This window comes from Phaethon aethereus, assembly GCF_964289735.1.
Source record: "Phaethon aethereus genome assembly, chromosome: 2".
In the NCBI taxonomy this organism is placed as follows: domain Eukaryota; kingdom Metazoa; phylum Chordata; class Aves; order Phaethontiformes; family Phaethontidae; genus Phaethon; species Phaethon aethereus.
Genome location: NC_138582.1, coordinates 166137102 through 166152151, shown reverse-complemented (window position 1 = coordinate 166152151; position 15050 = coordinate 166137102). Strand labels below are relative to the sequence as shown.

Sequence of the window (15050 nt, the reverse complement as noted above, 5' to 3'; positions counted from 1 at the left end):
TCCTGCTCCTCAGGACTGTGCTCTTCCCATGAATCTTGTGGTGCTTTTCCAATCCTTGTGCCAGCTCTAGCTCGAGGCCAGAGCTCACATTTGGTCCTGCCATCTTAGCAAACATCCTTGTACATGTTTAACTTTTTCAGTCTCATATTTAATTGGAAAGAGCCGTATCTGTTTGTGATAAGGTCTCTTTTGTGCCCTGTCCTGCTGGTGGAGGTACAGCAGATGGTCCAGCCAGTGTGCTGGGGGTTAAGGGACAGGGCTTTTGCAGCTGTGCGTCTGGCAGAAGTGCGTGTTGCATTGTGTAGTGCTGAGAGGTACAGACTCCTTTGGTACATCTATTCCTGGATTTGCATCTTGGAATGAAAGGTGTAGATTTTCCACCAGAAGCCAGAACGCATTGCAGTGCATGTTTTTTTCTAGGTAGCTCTTCTTCCTCCGTAGAATTCAATAAGCCCTTTTATAGGACATAACACCTAAAATACAGGACTTCTGTTCAAAACATGAAGTTTCTTTGTCTTCCCTTTTAAATCATCCAGTGCTCTTAATGCCTGCTGTTACATTTCTAGTGAGGTGTAAATAATTCATCCCATGTGGCAGCTGATGGAAGGTAGGGAGCGGCTTCTAAAATGCTCAAAGGAGCAAACTTTATACAGTGAATTTCTACAGTTTTTTCCATAATGGGGCCAAGATGTAACATTTTGGATTTGTAAAAGTACAAAACTTTTAGATTATGTTCTGGGAGAGGCTGCAAATAGCTGTTGCATTAGAGCAATGCCCTGTTATTCCAAGTGTTTCTGCCAGCCTAGCAGAAAGCAGTTTGTGTTTCTCTTCTACAAGGGTGCCAGGGCTTGGCTTTTTTTATTAAGGCTCACTGATGATAGGTACTTGCTCATTTATTTTTTTTTCTGCTGAATAATTTTTAGTTGATAAGTAGTTTTAAGGTTGCCTAGTCTCATTTGCATGAATTTCAGAGGGTTTATTTTGTCTGTCATTTGTACGTGTTCCCCTGGACTGAACTGTCTATGAGTGGTTTGTGTGTGCAACATTTATATGATGAAATCCATCTCTCCGCATATCCTGCGAAAGCAACATTGCGAGACATTTGCGAGAGTTTCCACTTCACAAATTCTTTCTTTGAACCTGCAAAAGGACTAACCCTGTAACCTTTCATGAGACACAGTGGAGCGGCTAAACTCAACCAAGGTCAGCAAGTTCACCAGAGTGGCAGGAAGCACTTTTGTTTCTGCGAAGGCAGCTGAAGACTTGAAAGAAACAAAAATAAATGAATGACTGAATACTAGAGAAGAGCCTGACCTGGTCATAACATGAGATTTTGTTTCTGTGGGAATTTCTGACACTTAAGCTTCCTTTCCTCCTGACCCAGGATGAAATAGCAAAATTTCTCGTGAATTTTTTGAGGAGGAAAAAAATCCTGGGAGCAAACCAATCCCCGTGAAGTGAGTTTTGTTTCAGCAAGATCAAAGCGCTTGCCTTTGACATTAATGCATATTATGAATAATTCTGTTGATCATTGAGTGCTTCAGTTATCAGCTGGATGACATCACTGTGTTCCCATGAAACAAATGTGTTTGTTTCACTGGAAATTTACACTACGAGGGGGGGAAAAAAAAAGATTGATTGGCTGTGGAATGAAGCCTGAGGATTAGAGTGAATGGGGCACCTCCCTTGAAGGAGCTGGTTTGGTGTACATAAAAAATGCAAATAATGTAGCAGGAAAGAATGACTTCAATTCTTTTATAATGACTCCTTTCCCTCTTGCCATCCCTCTATCAAAACTGCCTGTGAACAGTAGCTAAGAAGGTCTTATTCAACGTTTGGCCTTTGCAGCCCTGTGTTCCTGTGTGTTTCCTACTGCTTGACACAATTCATGTTTCTTGTCCCAGGAGAAATGTAAATCTTACATATAAGGAATGTAAATCTCAAACTGGAAATCCTTTGAGGGAAAAAAAGCTTCTTTCAAGGTTTAGAAAAAAATGCTGGACCCTCTGGTGGAAGAAACCCCACTGCTAGGCTATACCTCCACAACATGTCAGTGAATTTAATTACTTGGGAAACTTTCACTGTATAGCAATCATGGCAGTAATTTTGCTGCAGGATTATACAGTTCTAACCAGTAAAAATGACAGCCTCTTTTGTTAATTTGGGCTGTACAATTCTATTAAGGCTGAAGAGAAAAAGCAACTTGATGTGAAGGTGTCCCCGCCGTTTCTCAGGTTCTGTTTGTAACACTGAATTGGTGGCTGTGCGTCAGACGTGAAGCCTCTGTGGGAGCGCTGGGAGCTGAGGTGGGCGCAGGTAAAGCGACAGAGGAGAAATCTGTGAGCTCGGGGGCATTTGCTGGAAGTAGGAATTCTAAAAATTCCTCTAATGGCCTGCACAAACACCCAGCTTCGAACTCCTACCCAAGTCCTGAGACTTGATATTTTTAACTGTGTAGCTCCTTTCGCTTTCAAAATGTGCACCCAGTGAACCAAGGCGTAAAATTGCCTTTAACAGATCCAGCTGACCAGTGAGACCTAAACTGAGGCTGTTTGCTTCTACCTTAACTTTTTTTTTTTCCCGTCCCCCTGAGGGTACTGGCTTGGACTTGTGGCTTGGCACCAAGTTTTTGGAGCCTGTTACAATTCAGAGAGTACCGCTTTCTCAGTTTGAAGTGTTTTCCTGCACATTGAATTAATCTATCTTCTGGAGAGAGCAGGACTCTTTCCCAGATACCATTGTTCTGGGCTGTGCTGACGGTGGTTGCAATGTAAATTGAGATAGCTGTGCTCTTTTGTGTTTCAGCCTCTCCATGGTAATTATTGTATTTTTTTTTCTATCAGAGCATAAAACCTCTTTGCCCTGGCTTTTACTGGCTCCCTGGAGTCTAAGAGCTGCACGGGTAAAAACACTTTTTTTCAACATAAACTGCATTGCAGCAATATTGGTGCCATAATCCCGGAGACTTCTCACAGTAGGCAAGGCTTAATATTCTTCTGTTTATTTAACTGTGTGGACCCTATAAATTATTCTGAAATGAAGTGAGAGTCTTTATAGACTTTTTAGGGATGGGAGAGGTTGAGGGAAGCTCTCCCAGGGTGCACGAGACTTGCTTGGTACAAACTGTGCTCCAACCATGGCATGATACTGGCATCCTACTGAGACTGGGTGCAGACGAAATCTTTTTTCCCCCGATTTTATCCACTGGGATATTAAATAATGTTATCACCCACCCCTCTCGGATTGAATGTGAAGAAGCAGGGTCTACTGAAGGCCGAAAGGTGCACATACCTCCATGCGTGGGATTTTTCTGTTGTAGGGTCAATAACATGGTATCTTTGGGTTCTAAAACCAGCAGGGATGGTGAACGTGTACTCCCAAGAGGTGCTCGGCGTGCCCGCCGCGTCCCGGGCAGGCCGTGTTGCCAAGTGGTTGAAGTAGATTGAGCTTTCACGAAGTCGTTCAGGACTTGCTAATTGATACTGGGCAAATTGCCTAACCCCTCTCTCTTTATCTATTTATAAAATGGGGATAGTTAAAGCCAGGCAAACTTGTGTAACTGAATTTGTGTAACTTTCCACAAATCCATGCCAGCTTGTCACCGGCTCGCTGTGTTCCTGACTGCTCTTAATTCATTGTACTAAAATAGCGCTCTACATAAACATCGAGCTATGATGCAGGCAGTGTCATTCTCCCACTTTCCCGTAGGAAACTCTAACTTTGGGAGATAAAATTGCTTTAACAAGGGGCAAGGCACAAATCTAATTGGGGAGAGGAGAGCAGATTGCAGGGCTGACCCCAACAGCTCAGATACCTCTGAGCCTCTCCCCCCTTTCGAAAAAGGGCAAACCTGTTTTTTCTCTGTGGTTGGTGGAGAGTTTTGGTGGCTCTCCTGCAGCAGCATGATGTGAAGTAACTTACTCTTTGTGTCACTTGCAATATCTGCGTTTCCTTGAAGAGATGTTGCGCTATTTGGCTGTTGAAAGCACTCGCGGACTTCTCCAAGGGCGGTGGCTTCACCCAGCCTGGGCTTTGTCATCCTTAAGTTACTTTGTGCACTGTTAGCGTGTCTTTATTAACGTGCTGCTGGGGCACGGTTTCAGATGTGATCTTTACCTTTACTTGGCAAAGGGATTTTGTACATCTTTTATGTGCGTTGACATTATTGCAAAAAGGCTCGACTGGTGAGGCAATAAAGCTGCCGTTCTGCATGTGAATTGATTAGGAATATATGTGACTGTAGAGTTCTACATTTCCAAATGAGAATTTGGGAGAGTGAGCATGCATTAATCGATCCAACACCACTATATAATCATGTAGTCTTTAAAAGGAAGGAAGTTTTTGATTCTTGTTCTTCACTAATCTTCCTTTTCTCTGGTGTCTTACCATCCCGCTGTGTTCTCAGCACAAAATTGCTCTTTACCACTGCCTTCTCGTCTTCCTGCCAGGCTTTATTCATCTTCAGTGCTCTAAAAGCTCTAAGGTTTGCAGAAAAACGCTAAGCACAACTGCAGGTATTTTCTGATGGTGAACAGCTGAACAAGGAGGAAGATGACTAGTGAAAAAAACACTTAGTGCTGTCTTCTGAAATACTTTTATTTTTGTTTGAGGAGGGATAATATCCTGGCTACCCAAGTTTAAAAACAACTCCGAGTGTTTTGAAGTCAAGATTGGTTTATTCTGTTGTTCTGCCCCCACTGAAGTTGAGAGCTGCTTTAGGGTCTGATCCAAACCCACCAAACTATGTGGGACCCTCTCTGATGTCAGTAGTCTCTGGTCCTGGCTCCTAGTTAGTGCACGGTTGTCTTTCCCTTGTACCTACCTACCTCCAGTAGCAGGTACTTAGGTTTTTTAGGATTGAGGTAATGTTACAATATGAGATGACCACGGAGAGATGATTTTTAACAGCTGACTTCTAGATTTGTATAAAACAATCTAATTTATGATACTGTAGGAACGTACCTTTTTGACGTACACAGCAGCAACAGTGCCCGTTGTGATGTGGTCCTGCCACAGCGTTCTTGAGTTGGTGAGTTGTTTAGACTGGGTCTTTGTTTCTGCAACACAGAATAGTAAGAGGAGATTTTCCTTTCAGCTTTTGCATTTCCTGAGTGGCCAGAATAGTCTTCAAGTTTGACAGCTTGGATACCTTAGTAGCAGGAATTGTTGCTTAATACCATGTTTTTTCAAACACCAGTCTGCAACTTCATTGCCACTGTAGAGTGTTTTGAAGGGTATGTGGTTTGCAACACATGATGTCGCTACTGAAAAAGATGAAATTGGCCATATTTTTTGCAGAGCCTGCACCAGAAGAATTGTCATTTCCATTCTGGATTGGTTTTGTTGTGGTATGAGAGTCTGGAGATTTTTGATTTTTTAAAAGGAGTCTTTGGTTTATATTGCAGAGACAGGTCCAGCAGATGAATCTTTTCTATCCTGCTTCAGAAAACTGATGATAAAAAAAATGATCCTACCGCTTGCATCCAGACATCCTGGAGACTGTTACTTGCTAGCAGACTGCTAGAAGTCTGCAATTTTTGGGCTCCTTTAGAATATTTGACAGTCATCGGATTCCCAGCAGTGGTGGTTACTGGTATTGCAAGCCAGGTCCAAACACTGCTAATTCCTGCCTGTTTCTGGTGATGCAGTCCTTTCCAGTTGTCACTGTAGTGAGCCAATATAAAGTACAAGCTGCCAAAGAAGAGTACAAATGTAAACACTTCTGAACTATCATACCTCTTGAATTCTACGACTTTCCCCATTTTCTAGAGTTAAATTCATTTGTAATAGCCTAGTTCTGTTTTAGCTTTTCTGAGGGTAATTAACAGTGGCAGAGAGAATGAGATGCAGATCGTACCAACTGCTCAGAAGTAAGAATTGAACCCTAACTTGTGGTTAGGATTTTATTTTGGTGCTTTACAGATATTTCCTGAGAGCAGGCACATTCTTATCTTAATAGCTGGGACTTGGATAAAGTTAGTAAGATGACATTTGAGAAAACTGCTTCAAAGTCATTCCTTACAGCAGAGTATCACAGGCTGGTTGTGCCTGTTTTAGCCCACTGGAAATGAGGGAAATTGATTGGGAAAACATTGAGTAAATCAACCACATAACACAATACAATTTAATTCCATTTAAGCTTTCTGCTGACTTCAGATGGCAGATGTAGGGGCACAGTTTCCAACTGGAATTTATAAACCCACGTTTGATGTGAAATGTGGTGAACGTTGTGTGTGCTGTGTAAAGGACTTGTGTTTTTATTGCTGGAATGCTTTTGCTTTGAATGGCATTTCCTTTACCCTCAAAATGACTTCATGGAAACTTGAGGTAAGATAATATACACAAATTCAAATACAGCACATCACAATACTATGCTGATGGCACTTGGACAAGTTTCTATTGGTACTATCTTATTTAAAGGAACTTCTAATTGCTCTTGTGTTTAGAACAATGGATCTTGTGAGACTTCCCGTAATGAGCAGTAAATTGCAAGTAATTTTACTCAGAACGTTTTAGGAAGCTCGTTCAGTTTTCTGAGAAAAGCAAGGGTGGTGGAGGCACAAATAGAAGATCTCAAAGCAAAATCACTGTTGCAAAAAGTGGGTTTCCAGAAAAATACAGATTGCAGTGCAGACGGGGATAGTGGTCCATCTAGATGTGCTAAAACTTCAAGGTTAGCAGGAAGACAAGCTGCCTCCGGGAACAGGGAAGAAAGCAAGACAATGCATCTGGAAGAAGCTGAACCCTAATGATAGGTATTTCCGAGTGCTCATTTTAACCCTGTGATTTCTATGCAACTTTCTTTAATGTCAACTTTCAGTTATCCCCGTGTAGTATTTTAGTGAGCACTAAGCTGCTGTCCTTGGAAGCCTCTAACTTAAGTGAGCTGGAAGCTTTCAGCATCTTATTCTTCTGAGTGATAATTTCAGTGGTGTTTCTCAAATATTGAAAGACTGGTGAGAAGAGGCTCATTGCGCTGCTGGCGTGATGCAGAGGGAAGCTTGGCACTGTCCTCAGGTAGATGCCGTTGCTTGCAAATTGTAAAGAAGGATCTTTTCCTGCAGTTGATTCCTCACTTAGGATAACGTCCCTAAGCCATGGAGTAACTCTGTGGCTCCTCTGAGTAAGACTTTTGCATTTACAGTTAACTATGTCAGCTGAGTTTCAAGAATTTTCAAACCAGTTGTGGGCAGTAACGTTCTCTTTATGTGAAATAGCCCTTGAATTTCAGAGACTTGTCCTCTGAGCCTGTCATCAATCTCAAAAAATGGCATTCAAGATTTTGTTTGCTTGTACTGTATTTAAAAAAGGGGGTGTATGTGTGTGGATAAAATTGACTTATGGAGGATGACCCATTGCAGTTCTATAATTCTGCAATACGTAAGCAGTGTAGTTTGCTAATTAGGAAGAAATACTTACACACTTTTGTGTTTACAGTTTCCCTGTCACGTGATTTATTTTATTTTTTGTCTCCAAGGAAAGTCTGCCATCCTCTCTTGACTGACTTAGTTGCCAAATCCTTTGTAATTCTCTTCTCTGAACAAACATACCGTACCCCATTGCTGTCCCTGCACACTCCAATTCACAGATCCTGTTTTTCCATGTCCTTCTTGGTTGCATAAAACATGAGCGTTACCTTTGAAAGCATAGTTTCCCCGTAGAAGAGTGATTTATTTCAAGCAATACGATCACCAGCGAGTGCAGGATGCATCCTTGAGCATCCTTCAGCTTGTGGCAGATGTTTCAAGTGAGGGTGACGCTGTCTGTGAATACCTGCCTGCAAGGTGTCCTCGGGGATGGTCGGGCTGGTAGCAGCACGTGCTGCTTGATCCCATAACGCTGCTGTGCCGTCGGGAACCGGTCCAAGTTCCTGTTAAAGCACTGAGCGTCTCAGCGACGGAAGATTACCAAGCACAGCATATTCTGGTAATAAAACATCCGGAGTAAGGGGCTGATACCTCCAGTCTGCAGGATGCAGTTAAGGCAGTTAAATGTTAGAAAGTCTAGTCACTTTTTGTGTACCTGACTTCATTGCTGCAAATATTAATAGGATGCTCACTGAAGTTCAGTTATCACTTGTTATGTATGTATACAAATGTAAATAAAGCACTGGCTGTCGGAGGCAGGCTTGTACAGTAGCGGGTCTGCTGGGGGAGCGCGGGCGTGCTGTAACGTGACCAGTGGGCCGTAATGGAAAGTGGAATTTTCCTCTCTGCCGGCCAGCGCTGAAAGCCCTGCTGTCCCCAGTAATTGAATGGTGGACTACAGACCGTTCCTGTACCAGCACTCTTCGCTAACTGTTGATCATTCTTTGTTTATTAGGAAACTCCTCATGCGTAACCGTATGGTCTAGTACTTAATAGATGGCTGGGAATAGGAGGGGGGAGAGGGGACAACCCTTCACTTTGCTGGGAATGTGTTCTTAATAAAATCTGGTTTTGTTTTCTTTTCAGACTTCGGTGTTAGCGCATTTCTGGCCACTGGTGGTGACATTACCAGAAATAAAGTCAGGAAAACCTTTGTGGGCACACCTTGCTGGATGGCACCAGAAGTTATGGAACAGGTGAATTTTTTTCCTAGTGTCCTCTTAGCTGATCTGCACCTGGAATTCCCTGTTGTCAGTAATGGCCATATTTACTTCAAACTAAGATTGTAATTTGGCATCCTGTAAGGTTTTCTTAAAACCACAGGAGTTTCTTAGATTTGTGTATTGCAGCCAGGCTAGTACTAAGGAATATTAAGTGGCCGGTAGATTTTTGTCCTGTTTCTTCTCTTCAGGCTCCTATCTAAGGTGAGGATGAGACAGCTCTCAGCTGTTGCATAAAAGAAGATTAACTTGCCCCTCCCTTTTGCCTACATATGAGGTAGAATATAAATAGTTCACACATGGTAAATATGCACCTATGTAGCTTGGTAACATGCTCTTCTGCATTTGCAAGTATGAGAATTTGGGGTAGCTAATTGCAACGTGTCAGAGTGGGGGGTTATTACAGTAAAATAACATGCAGTTGACTTCATTCAGGTTTTTAGTTTCTCTTGTCTTGTGAATATCCAGGCTGTAAATGCTGAGGAATGCTTGCCTCTCCCCCTTCCTCCTCTGCTCTTTTGGCTAGCTAAAAGATGTCATACTTCTTTCGCTGAGCAGAGATATGTCACTCTGTCTTCCGCTACTTCTAGACTAAGCTGTAGAAACTTTGTCCGTATGACTTCTGACGAAGGCCACCTGGAAACTTTGTTTAATGTAAAATACTGTTCCCATTTCTGAGCGAGGTCCACAAAATTATGCCACAGTCTTGACAGGGCATTTGCAGTAGCTATTGCATTGATGTTCAGTGCCATAAGCATTCTGAAAATTATCCCTCATCCCCTTAAAAACAGTGTGACAGAGGGCTGGACTTGGGGTTTGATTTTTGACAGGTGTGCCAAGCAGAAATACAACTAACTGAATATATTTTGGCTTTTGCTTTTTTCCTTCCAAAAATCTTTTAAACAAAAATATTTTGGGAAAACATTGTTTTATTAAAGTAAACCCACCTTGTTACTTTTCTCCTTGCTCTTCACAATAAAATATTTTGAAGCTTAGGAGGAATTTTAAGACTCCCCCCACATATATATATTTCTAAAATGAAATGCATCTAAAACAGTGGTAGAACTTTAATGCATTTTTTCCTATATCTGAAACTTCTTGAGCGATTGAGATAATTTTGGAGTAGCTTGTATATGCTGTTGATGAAAGGCTTTTTCAATGTTTGGCCTTTTCGGTGGCTCCCCATGGTGGCACCGAGGGGCCGTTGCATTACAGCACTCCTGCAACCTCCTCTGAGTACAAGTCTAATACCGGAGAGTACAAGACACTCCCTAAGTCAGGAGCCATCTTTGCAAACTTGCTTCTGAACTGCTTCACTGCCACATACTTCTGGATTTTTTTATCACGTTGCTGTCAAAATAGAGTATTCAGTGTTTCGAAAACCAGAGCAGAGTTGTCTCTTGCTTTTCTGTCCTTTGTGTCCTCTCCTGGCACACAGGGCACAGCAGGCTGGCCAGGACCTAACGGTGCTGCTCCAGGCTCATTGCGCTTGGGGTGGCTGCGATCCGCAGGACAACAGGGAATAAAAGATCTTAAGGAGGGTGCAAAAAAGGGGAAATGAAGGTTTAGTGACAAAAGCGGGGGGGTGTGTCTTGATGCAACAGGTATGTTTCCGAAGGAGGCAGATATTTGAGGGAGTCCAATACTTCCCTGAGGGCTGTGCACATCCAGTTTGTTCCAAATATTAGATGGTAGGGAGGTATTTTGGGTGCTGCTGTGAAATCCTTCAATGTCCATTTATATCATCTTGCTGTCTTCCAGCAGGTGTCACTCTGAGCCGCTATATCCAACCCGGGAAAAAGGACGAAGGGGTTGCTGTAGGTTAGCCTTCGATATGTAGATATTATCAACCCAATTCTATCTGGTTTACTTCAGCATCATTAAGTTCCTTTAGCATGTTGATACATGATAGCCTGGCATTGTCTCTTTAATGTACATTCACTTGACGGATTTATGGGAAAAAAAAAGTTGATGAGAAAAATAAATGTTGTTGATATCAACTAACTGCAGGGTGGGTGACTAGCATGTATTGGACAGACGTCAAGATGAACTGCTGTAGACAGTTTTGAACTTCATAGCTTTCGTTTGCAAGCAGGATTATATGATATAATTTAAAAACCAAAACAAACAAAAAAAACACTAAACAGTTCAAATCCTGCTGGGGAATGGGGAGTTCTACAATGCATAGGTGTGCTGCAAGACCAACTGAGAGATAAAGCTAAGAAATGTCCCAAAGTTATTCTCAAAACCTAAAAATAGTGCAAGGGGAAAAAAAACCCCACCCTATAGCATATTTCTTCTTGCACTGTGTTCTTTTAAATTATACTAGATATCTGTGCTTGTTTAATTAAATGACTTAGTCTCTTCATAATCATGGCATCCATAAACAGAGGCACTTCAAGAAACCTTTCAGATCTTTAAGGCTCATGAAAATGATGCCTACAGAGTTGAAGAAATTAGTGCAAGGTATAAAATCCTGTTGCTATAATAAATTTCAGTTGAACTGTAGTATTATGTGAAAAATACTGCAAGAGAGATTTTTGTTTGTTTGCCAAAATTCAAGATCATCTTAAAGGTAGTTTGGGGAATGTTTTTGTTTTAACACAAGGAGTGTCTTTCTAAAGCTTGTTAGGTTGGCTGAACACAATATGCCTATTAGCTTTGCTCTGATTCAATATTCATTTTTCCATAGTCTAGTGAGAAGAAATACAAACCATTCTAAGCAGCCAAAATGCTTTGATTTTTTTGTAGCTGCTCTTGAAGTTAGTACATAATGTCTCTCCCCTGCAGCAGAGAAAGCAAGTGCCAAAATATTACCTAATGATAATGAGGAAGTAACTGCTTTGGCATATGAAATATTTTTTCCTGTGCACGAGGGGAAGTAAATGCTATAAATTTTTGTGAACAAGTCTGTGTTTATTTAATGTCAAATGCAGAAGCTACTGTTAATTAGTGGAGGGAAATATTAGTCTGCAGACAGGAATGAGGGGCTTTTAACCGTGCTGGTATGTACTGAAGTTTCAGGATTGAGCATGTTTGCAGTCAGATTGATTAAGCGGTTGACTAAAAGTGTAGTGAGGCATGTGTCCCAAGGGGATAACAGTCCATCTATTAACTATGAGAGTTTCTTTATACTGTTTAATGACTCTGTCTCTTTGTGTAGAAGTCAGAGCCTGGGTTAACTTAGTGTCCTTTTATGTTCTACATATGGAGGGGTTTATGGCAGAGCAGTCCTAGTTGCACAGTCCACAACCATAATTTTCATCAGACTATGACTTCTAAAACACCTCCTCGAAGGTATAAGGAGATGGGAGGAGAGAAGGGAGGAAAGTGTTCTTTCCGTCTCTTTAACACTATAGTGCTGGTCTTTCCAAATGCGAGGTGGAAAGGAAGGAAAGGGTGAAAGGACGTATCATAAGCTAAAGAAAGGGTTTGTAATGTAGGATAGCAGGAGGCACATGCTAACATCCTCTAATGTTTTTTCAGGTCAGAGGATACGATTTCAAGGCAGACATCTGGAGCTTTGGGATCACTGCGATTGAACTGGCTACAGGGGCAGCTCCTTACCATAAATACCCGCCGATGAAGGTGAGCAGGGCTCCAGATACTTGTGCAAGATAAAGGGTCAGTGTGTTCTGTGGGTGCTTCCGAGAATTTGGCCAGCATGCTTCATTGAAGAATTTTGTCCTCTCAACTTACACTTATGGATCATGATGTTCTCGGATTTCTCTGAAGTCACCGTTTAAAAATATGTCACTTAATCAGCATTGTCTGAAACTGCACAGTTCTTATTTAGACTCTGAGTCTCCCAGGGTCACCATTCTTGAGGAAAGTGCTCTGTGTTTTAATCCTGGAGCCTTTGAAGGCAGCAGATGTGTTTAGGGCTATAAATAATATTCAGAATACGTTATCTGGCATCCAGTGACATTAAGATGGCAAGCCATTTCTTCTCCTGCACTGCTAATCTGTCTTGATACTTCTTAGAAATCCTGTTACCAGTTATCCAGAAGAGTGTCCTACCTTGTTTAACACCAACACAGTGTTGTCAGTCACTGAACCAGTGGAAAATACCACATCAATATGAAATTCTATGGTATCGGCAGCATTAATATTTTATTGAGGTGGAGGAAAAGTTCTTGTTTAAACACTGACACTTCAAAAATCTTTTTAAAATACCTTCAACTTTAGATCACCTTATAGTTTGGCTAACTTTCCCTATTGCCTGACTCTTAAACCAGGAGCTACTTCCAACATGCTGCTCTTTCAGGGAGTCTACATCTTAAAGTTAACAGCGTTGACCCCAGCAGTTGAGGTTTGAAGCATCCTGCCATTCTGCTGAGCTTTGAGATCATCTTCCTTAGTCCCTTTGTGAGCTCTGATGCGGCCCTGTCTCAGTCATGAAACTTTGAGCCTTTTTGGCCCACCCTCTGAAGGCCACTTTGCGTTTACTCCTGGGATGCATGCTCCCTCAGATCAAACAGGAGGGGTTGGAGAGCCCTTTCACTAACTCCATAGTTTATGGTTAGACTATTTGCATGGGATATGAGGCCTATGGGTGCCAAGTCCCTCAATTTTAGGTATACCATGGGGCGAGCTTTCCTTTTCTGACCCTTTTATCTGGTGGAGTGCCATGCAAGTTGGCTGTCACCTCTTTAGGACCTGGGTGCATCCACTCCCACCCTGCAATTACAATAGCATTTGGGAATCTAGTAGCTCCGAACTCATTAGAACAGGCAAATCCATGTATCGTTTTAAATGCCTGGACTCTGCACTGGTTTAACTCCTGTAGAGCAGAATTAAATTTTAAGATTTGTGTCATCCCTGCGCAGGGACTGTTGAGTAGCCAAGTGGTTTAGAAATGCCATTTGTACCCTATCAGTGGCTGCGGCAGAGCAGCGAGGAGTTGAGGGAAATGTGTTGCTGATTTTAGGTGTTGCTGTTTTCATTGATACTTCCTTCTGCGTTGTGATTATTGGTAGCATTTTGCAGTCACTTCTGCAAGCAGTATTTCTGCTTATTGTGTTTTGAATGCATGGGTTGTAGCTTTGAATAAAAGATCACCCATTCAATATCATCTGTTGTTATATGGTAGATAGAATTATGACTCCCCAATTCTATTAGGTATGAGTTCCAGTCATGCAGCCTGCAAGAGGACTTCTGTGTTTTATTTTTTAGTGTAATTGTATTTCACTGCAGATTAATTTTGTTATGCAGCAAAATGACCCATGTATTAAGTGTCCCTCTGAGGAGAGGGGGGGGAAAAAAGCAGGGAATTCTGTCATGGACTGTATAACCTCAGCTAGACTGATGGGCTCTTGCTGCCCTAAGCAATATAGCTGTTGAAAGCTATTTAAATGTGCTATGTGCTGCTTCCTTTTCTAAAAATAGACGCATCTGTGTGTAGGTGACAAGTGAAAATGGAAATGAGCAATTTTCTTCCTTTCCTTCAGAATATCTGAGTGATGTGAAAGAAATAATCAGTTTGGCTTGATGGGTGCTTGTGTGAGAAATGTCTTCACCTGCTGTTGCATTGGTACATGGAATTGAATCCTCTTATTTATGTTGCCCTTCTGCTTTTGCATTAATTTGATTTCTAGCTAAGAAATACCTGCAGGGAGATCTAAACAGAGCCTTTTGAATTAAATGCCTTACATAACTGCTCATCTTAAATGAGGAAGCTGCTATGCTTATGCCTTTAATCACACCAAAGAGCCCTGAAAGCACATCCCAACCTTGTGTTTGTCCCTCAGACTGCACTGTGGTCCAGGAGATGTGATGGAAAACAGTAGCATAAATTGGGTATAAATTACCCTGGCTTCCCAAGGAAATGAGGTGGGGTCACTCTCTCTAGATCTTGTTCTATGAGTCTTGAACCTCTCAGCTGACAGAATTTGCAGAGGTGTAAAGGTTTTGAAAATAACTGTTTCTATCAAGTTAGTGAATGTGGAAAGCAGAGGGAAGGGGAGAGAACCCTGTAATTGCATTGAGGAAAAGGTAGATGAGTTTTTGCTGTCTGGTGAATGCGAGGAGGCAGTCTGTATTGTAGGAAACTTCACTCTCAGCTCAGGCTACCCTCAGGGAGCTGTTGTAATGAAACAGTCCTTGTTGACTCAGATGCTTGATGAAAATGCTTCTGTAAAATACAGTGTTCCCGAGATCTCTCTCTAACAACAGCCAAGAAAAATCTCATTGCCGATAGACATAATTCTTTCAGGTTTTAATGCTGACGCTACAAAATGATCCTCCATCTTTGGAAACTGGTGTGCAAGATAAGGAGATGCTGAAGAAGTATGGGAAATCATTTAGGAAGATGATTTCATCGTGCCTACAAAAAGACCCTGAAAAAAGGTAAGAACGAGTAATACCAAAATAAATTTTAAAAAGCCCTAGAACAAACCCACAAAACTCATTGTATTCCATGTTTTTTTAAAGCTGCTATGCTCTCTGCCCCTCCAGCCTTTCA

At 41.8% G+C, this 15050-nt stretch overlaps 1 protein-coding gene across 1 annotated transcript in view; it reads left to right on the top strand.

Annotated features, from left to right (window-relative positions):
- The window catches only part of OXSR1 (oxidative stress responsive kinase 1), a gene marked incomplete at both ends in the record, with an annotated part of 92274 nt that overhangs the window by 59784 nt on the left and 17440 nt on the right, over positions 1-15050 (top strand). Inside the window, 3 exons of the mRNA XM_082014964.1 lie at positions 8454-8563; positions 12074-12175; positions 14802-14935. Of these exons, the coding sequence (XP_081871090.1) occupies positions 8454-8563; positions 12074-12175; positions 14802-14935 (346 nt within the window). The remainder of the gene's footprint in view (positions 1-8453; positions 8564-12073; positions 12176-14801; positions 14936-15050) is intronic.